This window comes from Salvia hispanica, chromosome 5 (genome assembly GCF_029641045.1).
Source record: "Salvia hispanica isolate PSC_SH4W2 chromosome 5, Shi_PSC_v1, whole genome shotgun sequence".
In the NCBI taxonomy this organism is placed as follows: domain Eukaryota; kingdom Viridiplantae; phylum Streptophyta; class Magnoliopsida; order Lamiales; family Lamiaceae; genus Salvia; species Salvia hispanica.
Window position 1 is genome coordinate 44,433,740 of NC_142696.1, and position 21,315 is coordinate 44,455,054.

A 21,315-nucleotide genomic window follows, 5' to 3' on the forward strand; every position below is an offset into this window, starting at 1 on the left:
ACTTGCAACTAAAAAGAATTAAATTTCATTAAAGGCTCGAGTTCCAATAACTCTTCGTGAAAAGAGAACTTACATCTTTAGTTCGATAATAACAAAACGAAAGAAAGGAAATAAGGGTGCGGGTATTACATCAATGGAGCTGAGCCTAGGGGTGACAAATCGTGTGTGTTGGGTCGTTATCGGGTCAACTTGTTAAAGACACGACCTAATAAGGACAAACACGAACACGACTCGTTAAGAAAATCTCAAATTCGAACACAAACACGACTCTCTACCATCAAACCCGAACATGGCACGAATCCGACATGAACCCATTAACGACATGAACCACTTTGGGTCAACACGACACGAGAACAACACGTACATGACACGACACTATAACATCGTGAATATGATCTTTAAGAATCTAATTAAAAACTTAAAATCTGATTACACAATGTGATCTAATGAAATAACATCAATAGATTTATAGCAAAGAAATCCAACAAAAAAAAAATCAATTTTAAAATACTAGTAAAAATTAATAATATTATAATATTATTTCTTAACTGGTAACATGAACACGACACGAATTTTTCGTGTCCTTAACGTTTCGATCTGATAAGGACACGAACCCAATAAGTTTTTACTCAAATCCAATTTCGTGCGAATTCGTGTATGGTTATCGTGTCGTGCAAAAAATTGACAGTCCTAGCTGAGGCGATCAACTTGAGCAAAGCCGCGAGAAGAGTATAACAATTGTGACGTAGTAGTATATTGTAAACACGTAAGAAATGCCACATGTGAAACCAAATATTTATTTAGATGACAAAATTTTTTGTTAGAAGTGAAGGTGAATTCTAAAAGATACTTAATGCGATCTATTGGAATTTGTTGTTGGAAATAAACGTAAATTCTTAAAGACACTTAATGCGATTTGCCGAAATATTTTATTGGATATAAACGTCAATACTTAACACGATTTTACAGTTACGAAGATACTTAACACGATTTTACAAGTGCGCTTATATTGATGTGAATTTTCAAATAAATTTAATGCGATTTGCCGAAATATTTTATTGGAAATGAACGCGAATATTCGAAGATACTTAACACGATTTTACATTTACGCTTATACTGAAATGTATATAAGAATACGAATCGATTAACTTGAGCCGCAGCCGTTGCATATAAACCCTAGCTCTCATCGTCATCCCCTTCACCCCCACACCACCTGCATTTTCACCTCAGCACTAAACGCCGTGATTCAGCTTTTTCGTTCATCCGAAAACACCTGTTTAGCTCCTGAATCAATCCTTCTAATCCACACACATTTCGCAAAAATCCGGTGGAAAACATTTGTTGATCGATCCTCGATGTCTTTCGACGGTGCACGTACAGCAGGGGTATCCGGCGGGAGGCCCGAGCAAGCAATTGGCCGTGCCAACGGCGGCGCCCTTGTCCCGGGGCTAAAAAATGGCGCCGCACCGCCGCCGACATACTCGACGCACAAACTGAGGCTGAACCCCAATTCGGATCACAGGCCCGACAATTACGAGGAATTGGACCTCGAATTCAACCCCTTGATCTTCAGCTCGCTGGAGAGGTATCTCCCGCCAAATCTGCTGCCTCAGGTGCGCGATGTGAAGTTGAATTACATGCGCGAGATTCTTCTCGGGTACTACCCCGAAAACGAGCGAATTAGGGTAACTGTTCTTTCCTACGCCATTCTCATTTGATTTAGTGTTAGTGTTAGTATTAATGTGTGTGTTTTGTATCGGTATGCGGAATCTAATTAGGATACATTTCTGACTTTTCAGTGAAAAATTTAGCTTGTTACTGAGTATATGGTTTTTGATGAAACGGATTTTTGCTAAAATTTCAAATCTTTGGTTTAACAGCTTCAGAAGCATCGGGAGTACAGACAGAAGATTATATCCAATTATCAGGTATACTTCTCAGAAATTCTAATTCTCATTGGATCCTTACCCCACACACATATGTATATAGGATCGTAATCATTTGGTAACCAATTCTTATTGCAGAACTACTAACCATGAACATTTTATGCACTTGTAATGAACATTGTATGCACTTGTAATGAACATTGTTTGCACTTGTTTGCACTTGTAGTGTTCATTATATGTGCATAAGATGTTCATTACAAGTGCATAAAATGTTCATTACAAGTGCATAAAATGTTCACTATAAGTGCATAAAATGTTCATTGTTTGTAGTTCTGCAATAAGAATTGTTTGTATTTTAACGCACCCCTATATATTATCATTTCCTTGCATTTGAACTCCTGTCCCAGGAAAATCTTGTTATTCTAACAAATAACTGCACCATCTTTCTCTTTTCAGCGACTCCACCTTGAGCTATATGATATGCATCCAACAAACTTTTTCGTGCCTTCATTCCTCAAGGCTATCAATGAAAACACTGAACAGGCTTTTAGAAATATAATGTCGGAGCCTTCTCCTGGAATCTTCACGTTTGAAATGCTGCAGCCGCGGTTCTGTGAAATGTTGCTGGCCGAGGTATTCCCTTATTTTCAACTATCATTTAGCATATTAATATTATTCTTCCAACTAGTTATATTCGCTTAAAATGTTTCAATTGCTTAGGTGGAAAATTTTGAGAAATGGGTGCATGAGACGAAGTTCGAAATCATGAGACCCAGTACAATGAATAAGTATGGTGCTGTTCTTGATGATTTTGGCATGAAAAACATGCTTGAAAAGCTCATGGAAGATTTTATCTGCCCTATATCAAAAGGTAACTTCGCTTTTCGGTGACAAGTTTGTATACATCTAACATTGTTGGTACTCGGTCTGATACTAACTAGCTCCTGTAAAAATCTTTTTCAGTTTTCTTTCCTGAGGTTGGGGGATCAATCCTTGATAGCCATCATGGTTTTGTTCTTGAATATGGGATTGATAGAGATGTTGACCAGGGTTAGTGACTGTGTCCATGTTTGTTCTTGATTTTACATTTTTACGGTTTGTATGTTCAATCATTTCTCTGTGAACTTCTTTCCAGGGCAACCTCTTCAGCTGTTTTAAGTTGTAGTATATAATTTGATGTAAAAGTTATCTTTCAATATGAAAACTCATAGGTTTCCATGTGGATGACTCGGAAGTGTCCTTGAATGTCTGCGTGGGTAAACAATTTTCTGGGGGAGAACTCTTTTTTCGTGGAGTACGATGTGATGAACATGTAAATACGGAAACACAACCTGAGGTAAGTACTTTGAGTAGAGTTTCTTCTTATTTGCAGAAATTCTCATATTTAAACACTGAAACCTTCATTTCGTTTGATGGTATTAATGAAATTTTTTGTTAGGATTGATTGTTATAAATGAAAATAGGCTTCATCGGTAGGGCTTTGTCTTTTCTGTTTTGTAGGAGATATATGACTACTCGCAAGTGCCAGGACGTGCCGTTCTTCATCGTGGTCGTCATAGGCATGGTGCTAGAGCCACAACATCTGGGAATAGGATAAACTTATTGTTGTGGTGTAGAAGGTTCGACTACTATTCTTTGACTTCTAAAGCCGTAATACTTTTATCCTGCTGATTGAAGCAGAAAAAAAAGAACTTCTTGACTATTAATAATGAGAAATATAGATCTTTCCTTCACCTTATTAACAACTGTTTGATCTTGCTATACAGTTCTGTATTCAGAGAATCCAGAAAATATCAAAAGGATTTTTCCAGCTGGTGTGCAGAGTGCAAACGTGAGAAGAAAGAAAGACACCGCCAGTTAGTTGCTGCCATTGATAAGGTATTCTAAAATATTTGGAGCTTCAAATTCCACAATTTGAATTCCGTATCAAAAGTAGATAATTGGTATTTCAAAGAATTATAAAATTAGATACCTTAACACATACCCATAGCGCACACGCACTGCACACATTGCGCACACACACACACTGCACATGCGCGCGCGCACACACATACTGCATGGTGTGTGAGCAGAATTGTTCAATTTCTATTCCATATCAATTATGTCATTCTACCTAACCAAGGATTTGGAATTGATATCTAATTCAGTTCCAATTCGAATTCCGTGTTCCCAACGAACCCTAATAACGTTGTCTGATGGTATGACATGGTTTTCACTTTAACCATCCTTTCAGAGGGTTATATTTGCTGAAATTATCAGTTATTAGAATGATGGGATATAGTTGTTTTTGAGAAAGAGATCACAGGTTCAAAAATCAGAGAGACATTGCCATTGTAAAATATTATTATAATGATCACAGTTTTTTTCCCGAACTTCATTTAGGTGGATAAACTGCAAGGTGCTTTCATGTATCACAAATATGACAAGCTGTAATGTGTTTGTTTTGCAGGATTTGCTGAGGAGGGGTGGGGAAACTGCTACCTGAGCTCAGGTGAAAAATTGTTAAAAACCTGTTAAGAAATCGTGAAAAACCTTGGAGCTCAAGAGCAATTATTGATGCATAAACAGGTCTATATATAATCTGTTATGTTATTAAGTCCCCTTTTGAGTGTAGTATTAGTTGGCATGCTTTTCCTTCGAAGTTGGTTCAAAGTGAATGTTATTAACTTGATCCTTCGTATCTTCGCAGGCTCAAAATGATTAGTTTGCTGCTATCTTTAACCTTGAAGATCATAAAGGTATTGCTTGCTGGATGCAATTGGTGCCATCCTCGTCTTCCTTTTACCAGAGAGCTTTTCACACATCACCAACACACATTCACTTCTATTTGTCCTTTAAATATTGGCTTCACACAACAGCCAATATCTTTGGATTCTCTACTTTATCTCTGCTGATGATCCGATCTTTGATCTTTCAGCATCTCATGAGAAGACCTATAAACAGATCGAAGCTGCCATAGCTAAATACTGAGAAAAAAGGAGTGCATTAACGTAGGACTGAAGTTTTATGTTGATCCTTCAGGTAACACCGACATTATATTTCTATACAAATTTTTAAAACCATCTGTAATGCTGTTTGGCTGTGGAAACAGGATGTCATAACCCTTGTAAAGCAACAATGCAGCGATTTCGTGATGACTAGAAACATGCAGTGCCAAGAAATGATTGACTATGTTCAGAAGAAACTAGCTGGTCTTAGTTTCCTAGACAGCAAAAGCAGTAGCTGTTCTTTCCTGCCTGTGTCACAGCATCAAGCTCAAATGTCCAACCACCCTCAACAGCCGTTGGATCAAGGACGCATGCCCCACACGTCTTACCTTCAAACCCCTACCTACCAGCCACCTCTGCACCCAACAACACCTGCCTATGCCAGACTCTGCCTTATGGATACTCACAACCACCGCCAGCTCCATATCAGCCTCCCAGTTCAAATTATCCGTACCCTCCTCCCCAACACCAGCAAAGTACGAGTGCTGAATACAGGCAACCCCCGTGTGGTGGGTGGCAAGGCGAATACTACAATGCACCTCCGCAGCAAACTGGGTCGATGCCCCACCCTCTATACTATGGTCAATCTCCCTATCCACCTCCCAGCCAAAGCGGCTACTACAGACAATGATTGCATGTTTTCTCTTGTATCTATAAGTTTATTCGACATCTGTGTTGTTTAATGTTATAAAATGTTTCACCTTGTGAATTTTTGAGAAATAATATGCAGATTTTTGCGTTCTCAGTTTCCCTTTAGGCTTCACGATCACTCACTCATTCACTTCCATGCTGCACGGCCTTGTCAGTAAGAAATGTTCAAGTCTTGAAAATCTCTATTTTTTTCAGTACTGAAACTGTTTGCCCTTCTGGCTTCTGCAATATGGCTCTCAACTCTTGAAAGAGCAAAACCAAATAATAACCATGACGGCAAATGAAATAACTCTTCCAATTTAGCCCTATAACTTTCGAGCCTCTCCAAGCACTCCATTTAGAATTACTTGTATTCATTAATTCATATCCACAAGATGAAATAAGTACCAGTGGGCCGGAGTGGTTCTCTTATTTTATTTTCAAGTCCATACCATACCTCTCGAAATCCTTCCAAACTTCACTATTCTATTACTAGTACATAATTTAACTTCGATATAGTATTTCATAAATTCGATTTTTAATTTTTAAGGTCTTACAATAACGTTTTGGTTTTAAAAATGTATAGATACGGTACTGTGAGTATTGTTGACAAATCTAATATCACGAGTCTCCAGGTGTAAGCTTGGTCTCAAAATTCTTGCATTATGAATTTGGCATGGTTGATTGACGAAAGACTTTCTCTATCAAAGTTAATTGATGGAAGACTCCATGCTTCAGTTATGATGTCAGAGTTAATTGACTCTAGACTTCAGTTATCATCTCCTGATTTGTATTATGTCTAAGTTTATTAATGGAATATTTCAGTTATTATCTTCAGAATTGTATTTATGACGTAAATATAAACAGTAAGTTGTGCGACAACACAGTATGGTGCAGGGTGCATTGAGATGCAATGAATCAAGATGGTTGTTATATATTGCTTTTTATGTTCAATCCAGATCATAAATTAATTCGCAATTATTGATTTATTCTGTTATATATAACTCATCTTTTTATTCTCAACATTTGTTTTATCCTCATCTTCAATTGCAGTTTTTGTCATCAACTTAAACTCATTGAGTTCTATCTAAAAAAGTTTTTGAATTCTTTTGTCATCAACTTAAACTATTAGTTAGGAACCAAAAGAAAAAGAAAAAAACCTACTATTATTGTGAACAAATTAAGTGAATTAAATTTGATTTGTAGCGATATGGGTCTACGATTCAATTATCATAAAGGAAACGCACATTTTTTACCTATGATAATATTACTATTAGGTTATTTTGGGTTGGTTTCTTTTTTCTATTGTGCTACAATAGTACTCCATTTGCATAATATTACCACTTCACACCAGTGTTTGTGTCTTTGTGGAGTATAAGCAAAAAATATAACTAGAACAATTTAGCATGTTTTCATGATATTTATAAGGGAAATTAAACACAAAATAACATTAATTAGCTTAATTAACTTTGGAGAAAAAACATTGAAAATCATGGTAATGTTGACTTATATTCAATCTTATTAAAGAGACCGCGGGTCCAAAAGTAATATTTTAATTGACAAGTTTCAGCAACAAGAAAATTCGTATTTATTGAGTAATTAATTAAGATATACTTGTATTAAAGAGAATAGACAATGAAAATTATAACGACTAACGAGATTTAGTTTTATGATTGTATGAGTTTTATGTTTCTATATTGGCCGAAGTTCTTGCTTTTTTTTATAATTACAATACGGTCTAGTCTTCTATGATTCGATGTTTGCCGAAGTTCGTGGATTTCATTAATAAATACTTGTACTACATATCAATGATATTATGACCATGGTTAGTGTTCTCTGTATTTTTTGCTCTCACGTTATAAATGGTGGGACCAAAAATTATATAGCGATTTTTTTGGCTTGGTATCGTTTCCCAGACAAAAATACATTTGTATCGAACTGAGTAAAAATAATTCTTGCGTTCATCTTTATTTATACTTTATTATCTATGTTTATTTTCCAACGACTAATATACAGTCTTTGATGTGAGTAGGAGAAGTCACGAAATATAGACGATGGGTCCCATATGGCACCAACCAATGGCCGTGGTTGTTGACACCAAACATCGGATGTAGGCGTCATCGGGTGTGGCTGAGGGTGAATGGGTGCATTGGGCGGGGACGAGCAAGACGAGCGGGGGACACAGGGCAAGGCGCAAGGGAGGCATGGTATTGAGCGCAAGCCAAATGTAGCTTGGTCATGCGGGCGAGCACTGAAAGCATAGCGGTAAGTGACCGGTCGATGTCGGCGCAAGCGGACAACTAGAAGGTCAGGTCATAGGTGATGCTAAGTGGTTGCATGGTGCAGACTGCAGATCAAGAAGATGTGGTTGGTTCCTTGAGAGTTCTCAATCTCCAAGTTGGAGACTATTATAGAGGATGATGTGTTTTAGATCTAATATATTTTCTATCTTGTCTAGAATCTGTTTTCTTAGAATATACTCTATTTCCTAGTGTTATCATGATTAGTGTTCTTTGAATTGCTTATATAGAGTTGTTTTCTCATTGTAATCGGCGTGATCAAAAATGATATGAGATCTATAGCTTTTGGCATCGCCTACACATTGTCTAGAGCTAGATAAATGAATATACTTGTATTCAACTCTATTATTTATTATCCTGATTATACGTTTTGAATCTTATATAATGCTATGACACGACGAAATTGACATGTGATATTTCTTACATATAGTAAAATATATGATGTTGAGCTATGTAACAAGAAACGTGTGATTTGAAAAATGTGTTTAAGCTAATATTACAATTAGAATATTTTGGAGACGTTTTTAGAATTAAGAGTATAATTATTGTGACATATACTATATTGTAAACAAGTAAGAAATGCTACATGTGAAACCAAATAATCATTCATTCAGATGGTGAATTTTGTGTTGGAAATGAACGTGAAATTCTCGAAGATACTTTAATGGATTTGCAAGGATTTGTTGTTGGATATGAACGTGAATTCTCGAAAACACTTAATGCGATTTGCAAAAAAAATTTTATTAGACATTAACGAGGATTTTCGTTGATACTTAACACGATTTTATAGTTACACATATATTGTGAGATGTGTATTTTCGAAAATATTTACTGTTGTTTGCCGAAATCTTCAGTTGGAAATGAATGTGAATTTTTCAGAGACGCCTTAACACGATTTTAAAATTACGCTTATATTGAAATGTGAATTTTCTGAGATACTTAATGCGATTTGCCGAAATAATTTGCCAAACATGAACATAAATTTTCAAAAATACTTAACACAATTTTACAGTCACGCTTATATTCAAATATAACATATTCATATAACGATTTCTTAATTATCGAAAATACTTATGCGGCTTGCCGAAATATTTGGTTAGAAATGAAAGTAAATTTCCGAAGATGCTTAACACGATTTTACAGCTACGCTTATATGAAGATGTGAATTTTTGAAGATACCTAATGCGATTTGCCGAAATATTTTATAGGATATAAACATTAATTTAAAAGATACTTAAAACGATTTTACAATTATGCTTATAGTGAAATCTATTATATTCGTATAACGATTTCTATGCAAGATAACTAATGCGATTACCGAAATACTTTGATGGACATGAACATTAATTTTCGAAAATATAACACGATTTTACAATTATGCTTATAATGAAATTTATCATATTTGATTTATAAGAAGAAATACGAATCAATTAAGTTATATTGGGTCAAATTCATCTTTATACAATCCTAATTCCTAAATTTTGCATAACCTGAAACCCTAGCACTCATCATCATCCCCTTCACCACACCACCTGCACTTTCACCTCAGCCCTAAACGCCGCGATTCAGCTTTTCCGTTCCTCCGAAAATTCCTGTTTAAGCTCCTATATCAATCCTTCCAATCCACACACATTTCGCAAAAATCCGGTGGAAACATTTGTTGATCGATCCTCGATGTCTTTCGACGGTGCACGTACAGCAGGGGCATCCGGCGGGAGGCCTGAGCAAGCAATTGGCCGTGCCAACGGCGGCGCCCTTGCCCCGGGGCTAAAAAATGGCGCCGCGCCGCCCCCGACGTACTTGACGCACAGACTGAGGCTGAACCCCAATTCGGATCACAGGCCAGACAATTATGAGGATTTGGACCTCGAATTCAGCCCCTTGATCTTCAGCTCGCTGGAGAGGTATCTCCCGCCAAATTTGCTGCATCAGGCGCGTGATGTGAAGTTGAATTACATGCGCGAAATCCTTCTCCGTTACTACCCCGAAAACGAGCGAATTAGGGTAACTGTTCCTACGCCATTCTCATTTATTTAGTGTTAGTGTTGTTAGTGTTAATGTATATGCATTAGAGTCTAATTAGGAAACATGACACGTGGTGTTCTGACCTCTCAGTGAAAAATTTAGCTTGTTACTGTGTATAATGGATATCTGGTTTTTGATGAAAGGGATTTTTGCTAAAATTTCAAATCTTTGGTTTTTCCATATATTTATTGCTAAATCTCCATTATATGAGTGTTTGCTTGGGGCATCTGGACAGAGCATTTTTGCACGGACTTAAAATTGCATGATTGCTTACAATAAGAACCTATATGATTTAAACAAGCAAACAATGATAACAAGCGAGCTACATGAAACTCGACTATTGGTTGCTTAAAGCTTCTCTGTCTCAATAAATTAGATAAGCAAACAGGTTACTACTATTGCTCTGCTATGTTTGTTTTGCTTTTTTTTTTCTTCTACTGATTTTTAATTCTGTTTTAGAATAAACAAACTTAGAACGATTTAGTTAGAAAAATAAGGATGTTATGTTTGAAAGATCTAGCTATTCGAGTATGATTAAATATATGTAAACCAAGATTATACAAAAACTTGACACTATGTATTGACAGAAGTGGACAAGATTGAACACTGTCATATTCGATTCAATTCAATTTGTTATGTGCCTATTTATATATGGAACAATGTATTCTAGAATATAGTGACTATAGTCTGCCTTTCATATACATCATCGCTCAACAATGACATTGACCTTTTGACTTCTTCATTTTAACAGCTTCAGAAGCATCGGGAGTACAGACAGAAGATTATATCCAACTATCAGGTATACTTCTCTTAAAATCTAATTCTCATTGGATCCTTACCACACACACATATTTATATAGGATCGTAATCAGTTGGTAACCAATTCTTATTGCTAAACTACTAACCATGAAATTTTATGCACTTGTAATAAACATTGTATGCACATGTTTGCACTTGTATGCACTTGTAGTGTTCATGTGCATAAAATGTTCATTACAGGTGCATAAAATGTTCATTGTTTTTAGTTCTGCAATAAAAACTGTTTGTATTTTAACCCACCCCTATATATCATCATTTCTTTGCATTTTGAACTCCTGTCCTAGGAAATATCTTGTTATTCTAACAAATAACCACACCATCTTCTCTTTTCAGCGTCTCCACCTTGACCTTTATAATATGCATCCGACAAACTTTTTCGTGCCTTCATTCCTCAAGGCTATCAATGAAAACACTGAACAGGCTTTTAGAAACATAATGTCGGAGCCCTCTCCCGGAATCTTCACGTTTGAAATGTTGCAGCCACGGTTCTGTGAAATGTTGCTGGCCGAGGTATTCCCTTATTTTCAATTATCGTTCAGCATCTTAATATTATTCTTCCAACTAGTTTATATTCTCTTACAATGTTTCAATTGCTTAGGTGGAAAATTTTGAGAAATGGGTGCACGAGACGAAGTTCAGAATCATGAGACCCAGTACAATGAATAAGTACGGTGCTGTTCTTGATGATTTTGGCATGAAAAACATGCTTGAAAAGCTCATGGAAGATTTTATTCGCCCTATATCAAAAGGTGACTTAGCTTTTTGGTGACAAGTTTGAATACATCTAACGTTGTTGGTGCTCGGTTTGATACTAATTAGCTCCTGTAAAAATCTGTTTCAGTTTTCTTTCCTGAGGTTGGGGGATCAAACCTTGATAGCCATCATGGTTTTGTCCTTGAATATGGGATTGATAGAGATGTTGACCTGGGTTAGTGACTGTGTCCTAGTTTGTTCTTCATTTTACACTTTTATGGTTTGTTCAATCATTTCCCAATTTAATTATTATTTTCTTGCCAGTGGGTATTATTTTATACTAAATCGATACAAATGACTGTCTTTTTGAAGTACGAAGCTATTGTTTAATTACCTATGCCCTGTTCTGATCTGTGTACTTCTTTCCAGTGCAACCGCAATGCACTCTCTTCAGCCGGTTTAAGTTGTATAGTATTTGATTGTAAAAGTTCTCTTTCAATATGAAAACTTGTAGGTTTCCATGTGGATGACTCGGAAGTCTCCTTGAATGTCTGCGTGGGTAAACAATTTTCTGGGGGAGAACTCTTTTTTCGTGGAGTACGATGTGATAAACATGTAAATACAGAAACACAGCCTGAGGTAAGTAGTTTGAGCAGTGTTTCTTTCTTTTTGGCGAAAAATACTCCTTTTTAAACACTGAAACCTTCATTTCGTTTGATGGTATTAATTTAAATTTATGTCAGGATTGATTTTTATAACTGAACATAGGCTTCATCAGTAGGGCTTTGTCTTGTCTGTTTTGTAGGAGATATTTGACTACTCGCACGTGCCAGGACAAGCCGTTCTTCATCGTGGTCGTCATAGGCATGGTGCTAGAGCCACTACATCTGGAAATAGGATAAACCTATTGTTGTGGTGTAGAAGGTTCGACTACTATTCTCTTTCTCTGTCTATTGTGCCTTTGACTTCTAAAGATATCCTGGTGAGTTAAGTGTAGATCTTTCCTTCACCTTATTAACACAACTGTTTGATCTTGCTATACAGTTCTGTATTCAGAGAATCAAAAAAATATCAAAAAGATTTTTCCAACTGGTGTGCAGAGTGCCAACGCGAGAAGAAAGAAAGACAACGGCAGTCAGTTGCTGCTATTAAAATGGTAATTCTAAAATCCGTAGCTTGGGATACACTGCTTTTCTTATTACTATCTGGCAAGGACAACACCATCCTGGTTTCCTCTTCAATACCAACAATTTATTTAATGTCTGAAGCTTTTAAAACAAACCAGTGAAAATTGATCCAAATGCTACCCGGTGACTGTTGCTGTTTCAGTTTTTTGCAAATTATAGAGCAAATAGTGTCATCAGAATCTAGATACTAAATTGAGGGTGTGGAATTGGAATTGGAGCCTTCAATTCCAAATTAGTGTTTGGTATCATAAATACTTGGAACCTCCAATTCCAAATAATTTTAAAATAAGATACCTTCACACACTGCACACACACTGCACACATTTTGCGTGCACACACACACTGCAAACACATCCTTTCAGAGGGTTATATGTGCTGAAATTATCAGTTACTATTAGAAAGATGGGGTATAGTTGTTTTTGGGAAAGAGATCACAGGTTCAAAAATCAAATAGAGATTGCCATAGTTAACATTATCATGATAAAAAAATGACAAGCTGTAATGTTTTTGTTTTGCAGGATTTACTGAGGAGGGAGGGGCAAACTGCTACCTGAGCTGAGGTGGTTGTATATTTTGTTGTTGAAGCTGTGTATTACATTAGAAGCCAACTCATAGCAAATATTCACAATCAGCAGCATCTAACAATGATCATTTTGTTGTCTGTTTCATTTGCAATCCAAGCACATATGTAAATGGAATTAGTTAGGTGCAAGAATTCTGTATTGGTCCTATAAACATGCGCTGCAGTTGACTCATGCGGTTAAAAACCAGCCAGCCTTGTTTTGTATCCAATTGTTTCGATTTTCTTTATTTGTGCTTTATTTGAAAGAACGTAAACAACACATTAATTTGGTTATTAGACCAATGGTATTCCAATGATTATATCCTGATTTGTAGGTAGGTACCTTGAAGGATGGAATAACGGGTGAAGATTTAGAGTTGCTCCATACCCAAAGGTTGGTGAGATAGTTGTCTAAGGATTTAAAACTGCTTCATACTCAAGTTTACTCCATAACTATTTTAATTTTCCAATTTTTGTATTAAAAACTTATGTTGTCCCTAAAGTCGAGACAAAAGAGAGTATTTAAGTAGTACAATAATGTTGTGAAGCCCAAATACTAGAATGTGTTAAGCCCAATCCTAGCCTATATTTTCTCTATAATGTTTTTTCGTACAAATACTTTTTCAACATTATTTTAATTTTTTAAGCCCTTTCACACTCAAACTAATATTTGTAAGGACTAAATGACAACACATCCTTTACAGCTTGAGTTGAACTGGATGTGTTTTGATATCACGTGACACGATAGCGACTTAAGCGCACGAATTGAACCATTATCACGTGAATTTAAACCATTTGGGCCCATTCCATTGAAAATCCAGCCCAATAATGGGCCCATTTCAGGGGGGTCTATAGGGAGTGTAGCTTTAGGAGTTTGTTATAAATGCGCAGAAAGATAACGTCGCTGATTATTGTCTCTTTTATCAAATATCAATTCACATTTTAAATATTTTTATTCACTTATCACTGTCACTCGTTGTCAAAATTCATCCACGACAACCTCACAAATCCCATCTTGAATGTTCTATTTTCAACTCATCTACAGAAAAATTCATATTAAATGCCCAATTATTACAAAGTTAGTGGAAGAAGATAGAGATTAGAGTTGTAATTAAATATAGGTGCTATCTCTTTGCATCCCACTTCTGCAACAGCTTTTATTTAATCAGACTTTTAAAGAACTGCTTCTTTGTTTCTCAACAGGATTTTGAAGAATTATATGTGATTCGTGACCCATTTTGCATCAGTGATATATATAGTTGGTTAATCAGTCGAAGATTAATTTAAGTAATTTTTATTTATATGCTGATTTATATTTTATACTACCTGTTTATCGTTTAATTGTTATAAATGATATTTTTTGGAAATTCAAGGGGCTGCAAATAATAATAATTAAAATTCGAGTTCAACAAATTTGACGATTCCCACAGCTATTATATATGTTGAAACATGCGTGTGATCAAATACTAACTAATTTATAGTAATTACTAATAACTAATATTAGTTTTATATGTTAAAAATATCAACACAAGGACATAAATTTATCAATCTTCTTGTGTTGATATTTAAAAATTTACATGTTATATTGATATAATTATGTCTTTGTATTGATAATTTTAATACATTGAATTGAAAGTTATTAGTTATTACTATAAATTAGTTAGCACACTGTCACTGACGCAACCCGATTGAGACATATAATATTTTCTTTACTTAAACCCTATTTCACATAGAGCTTGACTATGATCATGACCTGACCTGACCAACCCATAACATATATCTTCGTCAATTAACGTGACCATGACAATGATATATAGATGTTGAGTATAATTTGGCTTTAATATACTATAAGGAAAAAAATACAAACTTAATAAATATATAAATCAAAGAAGCTGGCAATTAGCACACTCGGAGGTGGCATGGAAAGTTCCACTAATGAAAACATACAAAATTAGTGAATTTTATTTTATATCAACTTGAGTAATATTTTATTACAGTTTGGGACAAATAAATGTGTGGTCGGCGGATATGAAGTCTTTGGAACAGATGGTTTGCTTATATATAAATTCCCAATTAGCTTTAATTTATGTAGAATTCTTGCTTAAACTCTAATGATATCATGTGCCAATACTTAATTTATTGTTGCAAGTTGCACAAGAAATCTTAGCAAATCTTTTTTAGTCAGATGGTCGTTGTCTAAACCACTTATTGTCACCGCCCTAACGCGTTATTTTCTCATTCTTAATTATTTTTTAATTCGAGTTTTATGGTAAAGTACATTATTATGTTGTTATCAATGCTCTCTTACGTTCCAACTTAAAAATCTTGCGTGGCTACAAATTACAAATGGAGTGTTACTCTATTTTAAAAAATATATTTGCCCACTAAGAATACTGTGCAAGAATTGACTTGTTACGAATCCACAAATAATGTACTACTACTACAAAAAAATAATGTACTACTACAAATTTTCCTTTTAGAACAAAGCCTTTACCGTTTACAATATTCCTTATTTACAAAACAAGTCTACACATATTCTACCATGCTAATCCACTATTAGATTCAATTTATTGTTTTTTTATTTCGACATGCATGTTGCAATATTATTTCGTTGTAGCTGCATTATTTTTTGATAAAATTGAAGTTGTGGATGATTTCATGCCATGCCGTTCACAGAAGATACCAAATATTGATTTGGTGCAACTAATTAAATTCGGTACAGCTTGATCAGCTTGTAGTATAATATTACTACTTGTGTTGCTTGATTAGGCATAATTTGAACATATTTGAAAAAGGCATATGCGTAGGTTTCGAAATGAATATAATAGTAATAATTCCCCAAACAACAAAATAAATGACATCACAAATTGAAAATCAAACAATGATTTTATATTGAGACCGAATAAATGAAGGTTTGGAAAGAAAGATGGAGAAAATTATAGCATATGATATGATATATATACAACCCCAATCAAATTAAAGAAGTTGTCAAATTCCAAAACTTTATGCAACAACTCCCCAAATACAAAATGCTGGATAACAACATCATTACACGAAGTAGAGTAGTAGCTTAAAATATGAAGTAAGTATTATAGTAGTATTCAACTCCCATCTAGAAAATAAAAAACACAAACACAAACACAAACACTGGAGGGTTTCTTCCACAATCTATGGTTCTAGGTCATGAAAACCCTAATCATGGTGATAGTTAAGAAGTTACTAATGAACTCGATTCAACAAATGACTTTGATATCTAGCTATCCTATTTAGGTGATTTAACTAGTTAATATTGTATTATAAACTATAGTAGGAGTACAAGATTAGTATAAACTCTATACAAATTAAATATCTAAACAAATGAAATACTAGCAATGATGGCAAATCACACATGAAAACAAAAAACCCTAAATAAAACAACATAATAGTTGATCACCAATTTTCACATGGGCCTTCACCTCCAACTTGTTAGGCCTTGACCTGTCCACTTATATCTATGCATTCTCTCTCATAATTCATCCCCCCTATATATACATACACCACACATTTACATACACAATCACTTATCTCTAACCCCAAACATCCCAAAGCCTTCTACTCAATTGCATGAACGAATAAATCAAAAAATGGGTTTGCAAAACCAGCTCTCCGACGTGTCATCCGAATCCATCCTCATACTCACAGTGGTGCTGATCGCCAAAAGCGTACGTTATCTCCGATCCCTTCTCACCACTATCCTGCGCGCAATCGGCGTATTCTCCCCCGACCGCCCCCATTCCGGCGCATCCTCGCTATACAGCGCCGTGGGGTCCGGTCTGGCCGGAGTCATCCTCCTCTGCGAGCAGATGAATCTGAACCGGGCCTACCCATACGCGAACCGGTCAGGGCGGTGCGCTTCGGACTGCGTGGTGTGCCTGAACCTGTTCGAGGACGGGGAGGCCGTGCGCAAGTTAGCGTGCCGCCACGTGTTCCACAAGGACTGCATCGACGGCTGGCTCGACCAGCTCAACTTCAGCTGCCCACTCTGCCGCGCGCCGCTCGTGGCCGAGGAGCGCGTGGATCGCACGAGGAGGCGCGTGGCCGGCGACGTCCTGGCTTGGTTCCCCTTTCAGTAGTAACGAATCTATCGGTGGCGCGTGGTGATCAAGTCGCCCCTTTTCGGTTTGTTCCTTGTTTGATGTCAATGGTTTTTCGACCATTGACTTTTACATTTCATTTTTCTTTTTCCTCTCTCTTTGTTGAGCTTGAGAGGGTATTTATTTTTCCTTTGTTTTTTGAAGAGTCGCATACACGACTCTTTTGCAGCTGTACAAAATCTTAGCCGGCCGACTCTTTCATCTTAAGAATGCTTATTTTAAAAAATGAGTGCTTGTCCTTCTTCAACTTTTAATGGTGGAGTACTACTATATTCAATTAAACTCTACTTAATCATGAAGAGGTACTCCTACAAAATTTGAAGACCTCAAAAAAAGAAAGTAATCATATTTATCCATTGCATATTGCCAACATAAAAAAATGGAAGAATTGAAAATATCGAGTAACCAGCCAAGCTTCTTTCATTTCATGTGTAGAAACAACTTTAATTTAGCCTTTTCAATGTTAAATCCGAATATCGAAATTCAACTATATAAATTTCGAATATTTTAATTTTAAATATACATCTACTAATGATACAACATTTATAACTGAACTCAATATATTATAAAGACATAATTTCATATACTTGTATATGATCAGAACCATATTTATTACATGATTTTTTGAATCTTTATTATAGGGAGTAGTATTGAGTGTAAATTGTGTACTGTGGAACAACACAAATTCAGTTATTGCATACATGATCTGCAGGTGTAAAATTGCGTCATGTATAGACAGACCAAAATGAATAAAGAGTATGATGAAAATACAGAAGCTCCAACAAAAGAAAGAAAAGTTGGAGAGTAAAACATAGCGAAAATATCACTAGTTTTGCACCAGTACGTTTATCTATTTATTTTATTTTTTATTTGTCCCTATTTGCATATATGGACCACTAAAATTTCCAGAAGATAAAAGAATGCCTTTAGAAGCTCACTATTACTACTATTTGTTTTACACAAAAAATATGATCATTATATATACTACAAGAATAAAACAATACGGTGATACATTATCATCTTTTTACTTACGTTCGCAACCCCCTTGATTTCTTTTTCGATGTATATTAATTTTCAACCCTTGGTGATTGAGAGTTGTGCAGCAACCCCTTGGATTTCTTTTCCATTTTTAGGGGTTTGAAAAATGAGAGTAGAGAGACCATTCCATTTTCTAAATTATTCATATCTTCCCAGTTAATACTCTCTTTTCTCCTCTCAAAAGGAACCAAATTTAAGAATTTATGATCTCTTTTTCTTTTTCTGATGATATGCCAAGTTTTTACACACATAACGCATGTACCACGTAAACCATAAAATTTAACCAAAACATTAAAAAGATAATATGGAGGCCTTTGTCCATTTAACATATCAAATCTGGATGGGCCACTAAGGGATCAAGCTACCAGCCCACTAGATCATCAAAGTAAATACAAATACTTAATTGGCATTAATATCGTGTGACAATAAACAAGACACGACATACATTGGCCACAAATGATTACACAACTGAAAAATGCACTAATAATCAGCGTGGCAATGCATTATTACGACTAATGACATTTTAAACGTAAAGAAACGTCACAAAATGATGAAAGCACACAATAATTCTCTGTTTCAGATCCTAAGCCATTCAACATTCGCCTCTCTGTTTGATGCTTATTTACTCACAGCATCGAATCCCATTCTACTTAAAAGAGTAGTTACCGGCAGCTCATAGGTTGAAGGGAGTTGGAATTCCTGGCCCTCACGAGCTCCTCCTCCTCCTCCGTGAGAGTGTGGCGGAAGTGGCAGCGGTGGCCATAAGGGCAAGGGACGCCGTGCAAGACCATGCGACAGACCTCAGTCTTGTAACGAGGGTGGCGGATGACTGGCCGGAGCTCTGCAATGCCATGAGCAAACTGGCAGTCATCTCCATAAGGGCAAGCTCTAGTTTGTTGCCATTTGTTGCACAGCTCAGTCTTCAACATACCTTGATTGTACACTTCCAGTTCCACCGCTCGCTCCTCCTCACCTTTCACATACACCTTTTGCTGCATTCACAACATAAGAAGGCCTATATAAGATCGAGTCCAAACAGAATCAGGAGCTACAGAGGATGCCTTTGGATTTCGTGAATAAAAGATATAATCAATCAATCAATGTTATCATTCAAAGTAAAAAAAAATTACCGTCCCATTGTTTTCGTTTGATGGTTTGACATAGCCATTAGAACGAACTGAAATACAGTTTGGAAAATGAAGCTGCTTCTCTCCTAGTCCACCCTGGCCGGAATCCATCACACTAGTGGGGCTCTGCGCCGCCCCCACCTCACTCGTCCCCTCCTCTTCCGCACTCATCTTCATCGAATTGAGTAGCAGATCCAAGCGATTGTTCAAGTCAATGTTGACCATTTTGAGATTGACGTTCTCCTGCCGGAGGGTCCGCGCCTGCTTCGCCACGCTGCGGAGGCGCGAGAGGACCATCCGGTGGCGGATCGCCAAGTCCTGATTCAGCAGCTGCTGGAATTGGGGCGCTAGGGCTCTAGAGTAATTAGAGGATTCGTCGCTGTTAGTGTAATTTGACGACGGATCGAAATCGAATTCACCGTTGAAAGGCAGAGTGGAGATGGCTGATGAGATTGAGATTTCTCTTTGCATCGTGAATTCTGCCAACTTACCACTGCTTCGCAATTCACCACTACCAGAGAGAAAAAGGCAAAAACGTGAGATTCATGAATGTTGTTATGATAACGATAGCTGTGTTTTTTAAAATTGAAGCTATTTCTTCGGATAACAGAATTAAATCGGAAGAAAATTTTGAAATTGAGCACCATGCCAACAATATCAAAGTTCTACGCACTGCAGAATTGATCTGAGGATAATTTCATCCTTCAATTGCGTCGATGAATTGAACTAGAGTTTAGATTAGCTGACCTGATTAAAAATCAAAGCTTACGCGTAAGCTCCAAATTGATCTCGAAAATACCTTCTGCTCCTATACGAGACAGAGAAGCTATAAAATCGACAAGTAGAAGGCGTAAAATTTATACTATTACTACTACATTGCAATTGCATGGTGAAGGTGAGCACTCTGCGATTGCATTAAAGGGTATTTTCGTCATTACAAAATTGCCTAAATATTAGTACTAGTACTATATATGTGGATTGGCGGGAAGAATGTTATAAATTAGATTAAGTATCAGTATCAATGTATCATTCTTAAGGATTTATATATTAATAAAACAAATTTCGTATTATAAAACTCCTCTATTTAAAAAAAATCTTTAAAATATTGTTATGTGATGGTGAAATAATTCATGCAAAAAAGTGAGCAATTTAAATGGATAATTGTGTCAACATACTAACAAATACCGTAACTCTATCGTAACCAATTTGTCCAACAAAGTCGCGCATTTTCACGTTACTAATTTACTATTACAACTATATACTCCCTCCGTCCCAAGATAAGTGACTTGTATTCCTTTTTGGGTGTCCCACTATAAGTGATCTATTTCCATTTTTAGCAAAAAGTCATATCTCTTACTTTATTCTCCACCTACTTTATTCTCTCTTCTCTCCTCTACTTTTCCCACTCTCATACTTTACTCTCTCCACTTTAACTTATTTAAATACTATTCCTTAAATCCCGTGCCCAAAAGAAGTAGGTCACTTATGTTGGGACGGAGGGAGTATTAATTAAAGCATGTATTTTGGGCACCTAATATATTGGGTATAAATTATCATGGATACTAAGGGATATTTGAGCTATTCAAAAAAATACAAATGACATCAAATTGTATGATTAAATGTGGGTTTGATGCGGCCATTTCCCCTATTAATTTTGACTTCTCGATGCTTCAATTATTTAATTTTACACTTAAACATGCATTTACAAATGGTGATTGGTGATTATCCTTTTCATTTTTATTACTATATTTTTTGAATCTAGTAATATAAAAAGTTATCCATCTTTTAAAGCACCAAATTGTATTATTAAACAATTACTAGTAGTTGTTAACGTGCGGGATATATATATTTGTGAAAATAGTTTGTTAGAGGAACAAAATCCATCATATCTCAATCAACTCTTTTCATCGATCTTACTCAAAATAATT

The 21,315-nt window shown here is 36.0% G+C and overlaps 4 protein-coding genes across 5 annotated transcripts; 3 read left to right on the forward strand and 1 right to left on the reverse strand.

The window, feature by feature from the left end:
• The first annotated feature begins 1,148 nt into the window (after positions 1-1,148).
• LOC125191000 (2-oxoglutarate and iron-dependent oxygenase domain-containing protein CP2-like) lies at positions 1,149-5,618 on the forward strand. 2 transcript variants are annotated; one of them, XM_048088450.2, is made up of 12 exons: positions 1,149-1,685; positions 1,881-1,928; positions 2,343-2,519; positions 2,607-2,757; positions 2,850-2,936; positions 3,098-3,222; positions 3,387-3,505; positions 3,653-3,764; positions 4,336-4,377; positions 4,576-4,624; positions 4,804-4,907; positions 4,978-5,618. In XM_048088450.2, exons 1-9 carry the CDS (start codon positions 1,356-1,358, stop codon positions 4,369-4,371), a joined length of 1,185 nt encoding a protein of 394 aa, XP_047944407.1. In that variant the 5' UTR covers positions 1,149-1,355; the 3' UTR covers positions 4,372-4,377; positions 4,576-4,624; positions 4,804-4,907; positions 4,978-5,618. The 2 variants fall into 2 exon arrangements, with proteins under 2 accessions (XP_047944407.1, XP_047944406.1); XM_048088449.2 differs by having other exon boundaries at positions 1,171-1,685; positions 4,336-4,454.
• Positions 5,619-9,268: 3,650 nt separating this feature from the next.
• Positions 9,269-13,337, forward strand: LOC125186716 (2-oxoglutarate and iron-dependent oxygenase domain-containing protein CP2-like). The gene is made up of 9 exons (XM_048083145.2): positions 9,269-9,807; positions 10,580-10,627; positions 10,981-11,157; positions 11,246-11,396; positions 11,489-11,575; positions 11,855-11,979; positions 12,146-12,264; positions 12,385-12,496; positions 13,046-13,337. Exons 1-9 carry the CDS (start codon positions 9,478-9,480, stop codon positions 13,079-13,081), a joined length of 1,185 nt encoding a protein of 394 aa, XP_047939102.1. The 5' UTR covers positions 9,269-9,477; the 3' UTR covers positions 13,082-13,337.
• A 3,272-nt stretch (positions 13,338-16,609) lies between these two features.
• Positions 16,610-17,469, forward strand: LOC125190546 (E3 ubiquitin-protein ligase RHA2A). Its single transcript, XM_048087875.2, has one exon. The coding sequence runs from the start codon at positions 16,713-16,715 to the stop codon at positions 17,199-17,201; it is 489 nt and encodes a 162-aa protein (XP_047943832.2). The 5' UTR covers positions 16,610-16,712; the 3' UTR covers positions 17,202-17,469.
• A 1,251-nt stretch (positions 17,470-18,720) lies between these two features.
• Positions 18,721-20,229, reverse strand: LOC125191268 (zinc finger CCCH domain-containing protein 15-like). The gene is made up of 3 exons (XM_048088784.2): positions 20,135-20,229; positions 19,391-19,898; positions 18,721-19,252 (listed from the first exon to the last, which is right to left on the reverse strand). The coding sequence occupies exons 2-3, from the start codon at positions 19,856-19,858 to the stop codon at positions 18,923-18,925; spliced, it is 798 nt and encodes a 265-aa protein (XP_047944741.2). The 5' UTR covers positions 19,859-19,898; positions 20,135-20,229; the 3' UTR covers positions 18,721-18,922.
• Between the last annotated feature and the right edge of the window lie 1,086 nt (positions 20,230-21,315).

Coding starts and splice junctions, on each gene's coding strand:
- LOC125191000 (XM_048088450.2), top strand. CDS start 1,356: ATGTCTTTCGACGGTGCACGTACAGCAGGGGTATCCGGCGGGAGGCCC. Junction 2,520..2,606: donor GTGAAATGTTGCTGGCCGAG/GTATTCCCTTAT, acceptor TCAATTGCTTAG/GTGGAAAATTTTGAGAAATG. Junction 2,758..2,849: donor TATCTGCCCTATATCAAAAG/GTAACTTCGCTT, acceptor AATCTTTTTCAG/TTTTCTTTCCTGAGGTTGGG.
- LOC125186716 (XM_048083145.2), top strand. CDS start 9,478: ATGTCTTTCGACGGTGCACGTACAGCAGGGGCATCCGGCGGGAGGCCT. Junction 9,808..10,579: donor CCGAAAACGAGCGAATTAGG/GTAACTGTTCCT, acceptor TCATTTTAACAG/CTTCAGAAGCATCGGGAGTA. Junction 11,158..11,245: donor GTGAAATGTTGCTGGCCGAG/GTATTCCCTTAT, acceptor TCAATTGCTTAG/GTGGAAAATTTTGAGAAATG.
- LOC125190546 (XM_048087875.2), top strand. CDS start 16,713: ATGGGTTTGCAAAACCAGCTCTCCGACGTGTCATCCGAATCCATCCTC.
- LOC125191268 (XM_048088784.2), bottom strand. CDS start 19,858: ATGCAAAGAGAAATCTCAATCTCATCAGCCATCTCCACTCTGCCTTTC. Junction 19,253..19,390: donor CAAACGAAAACAATGGGACG/GTAATTTTTTTT, acceptor TTGTGAATGCAG/CAAAAGGTGTATGTGAAAGG.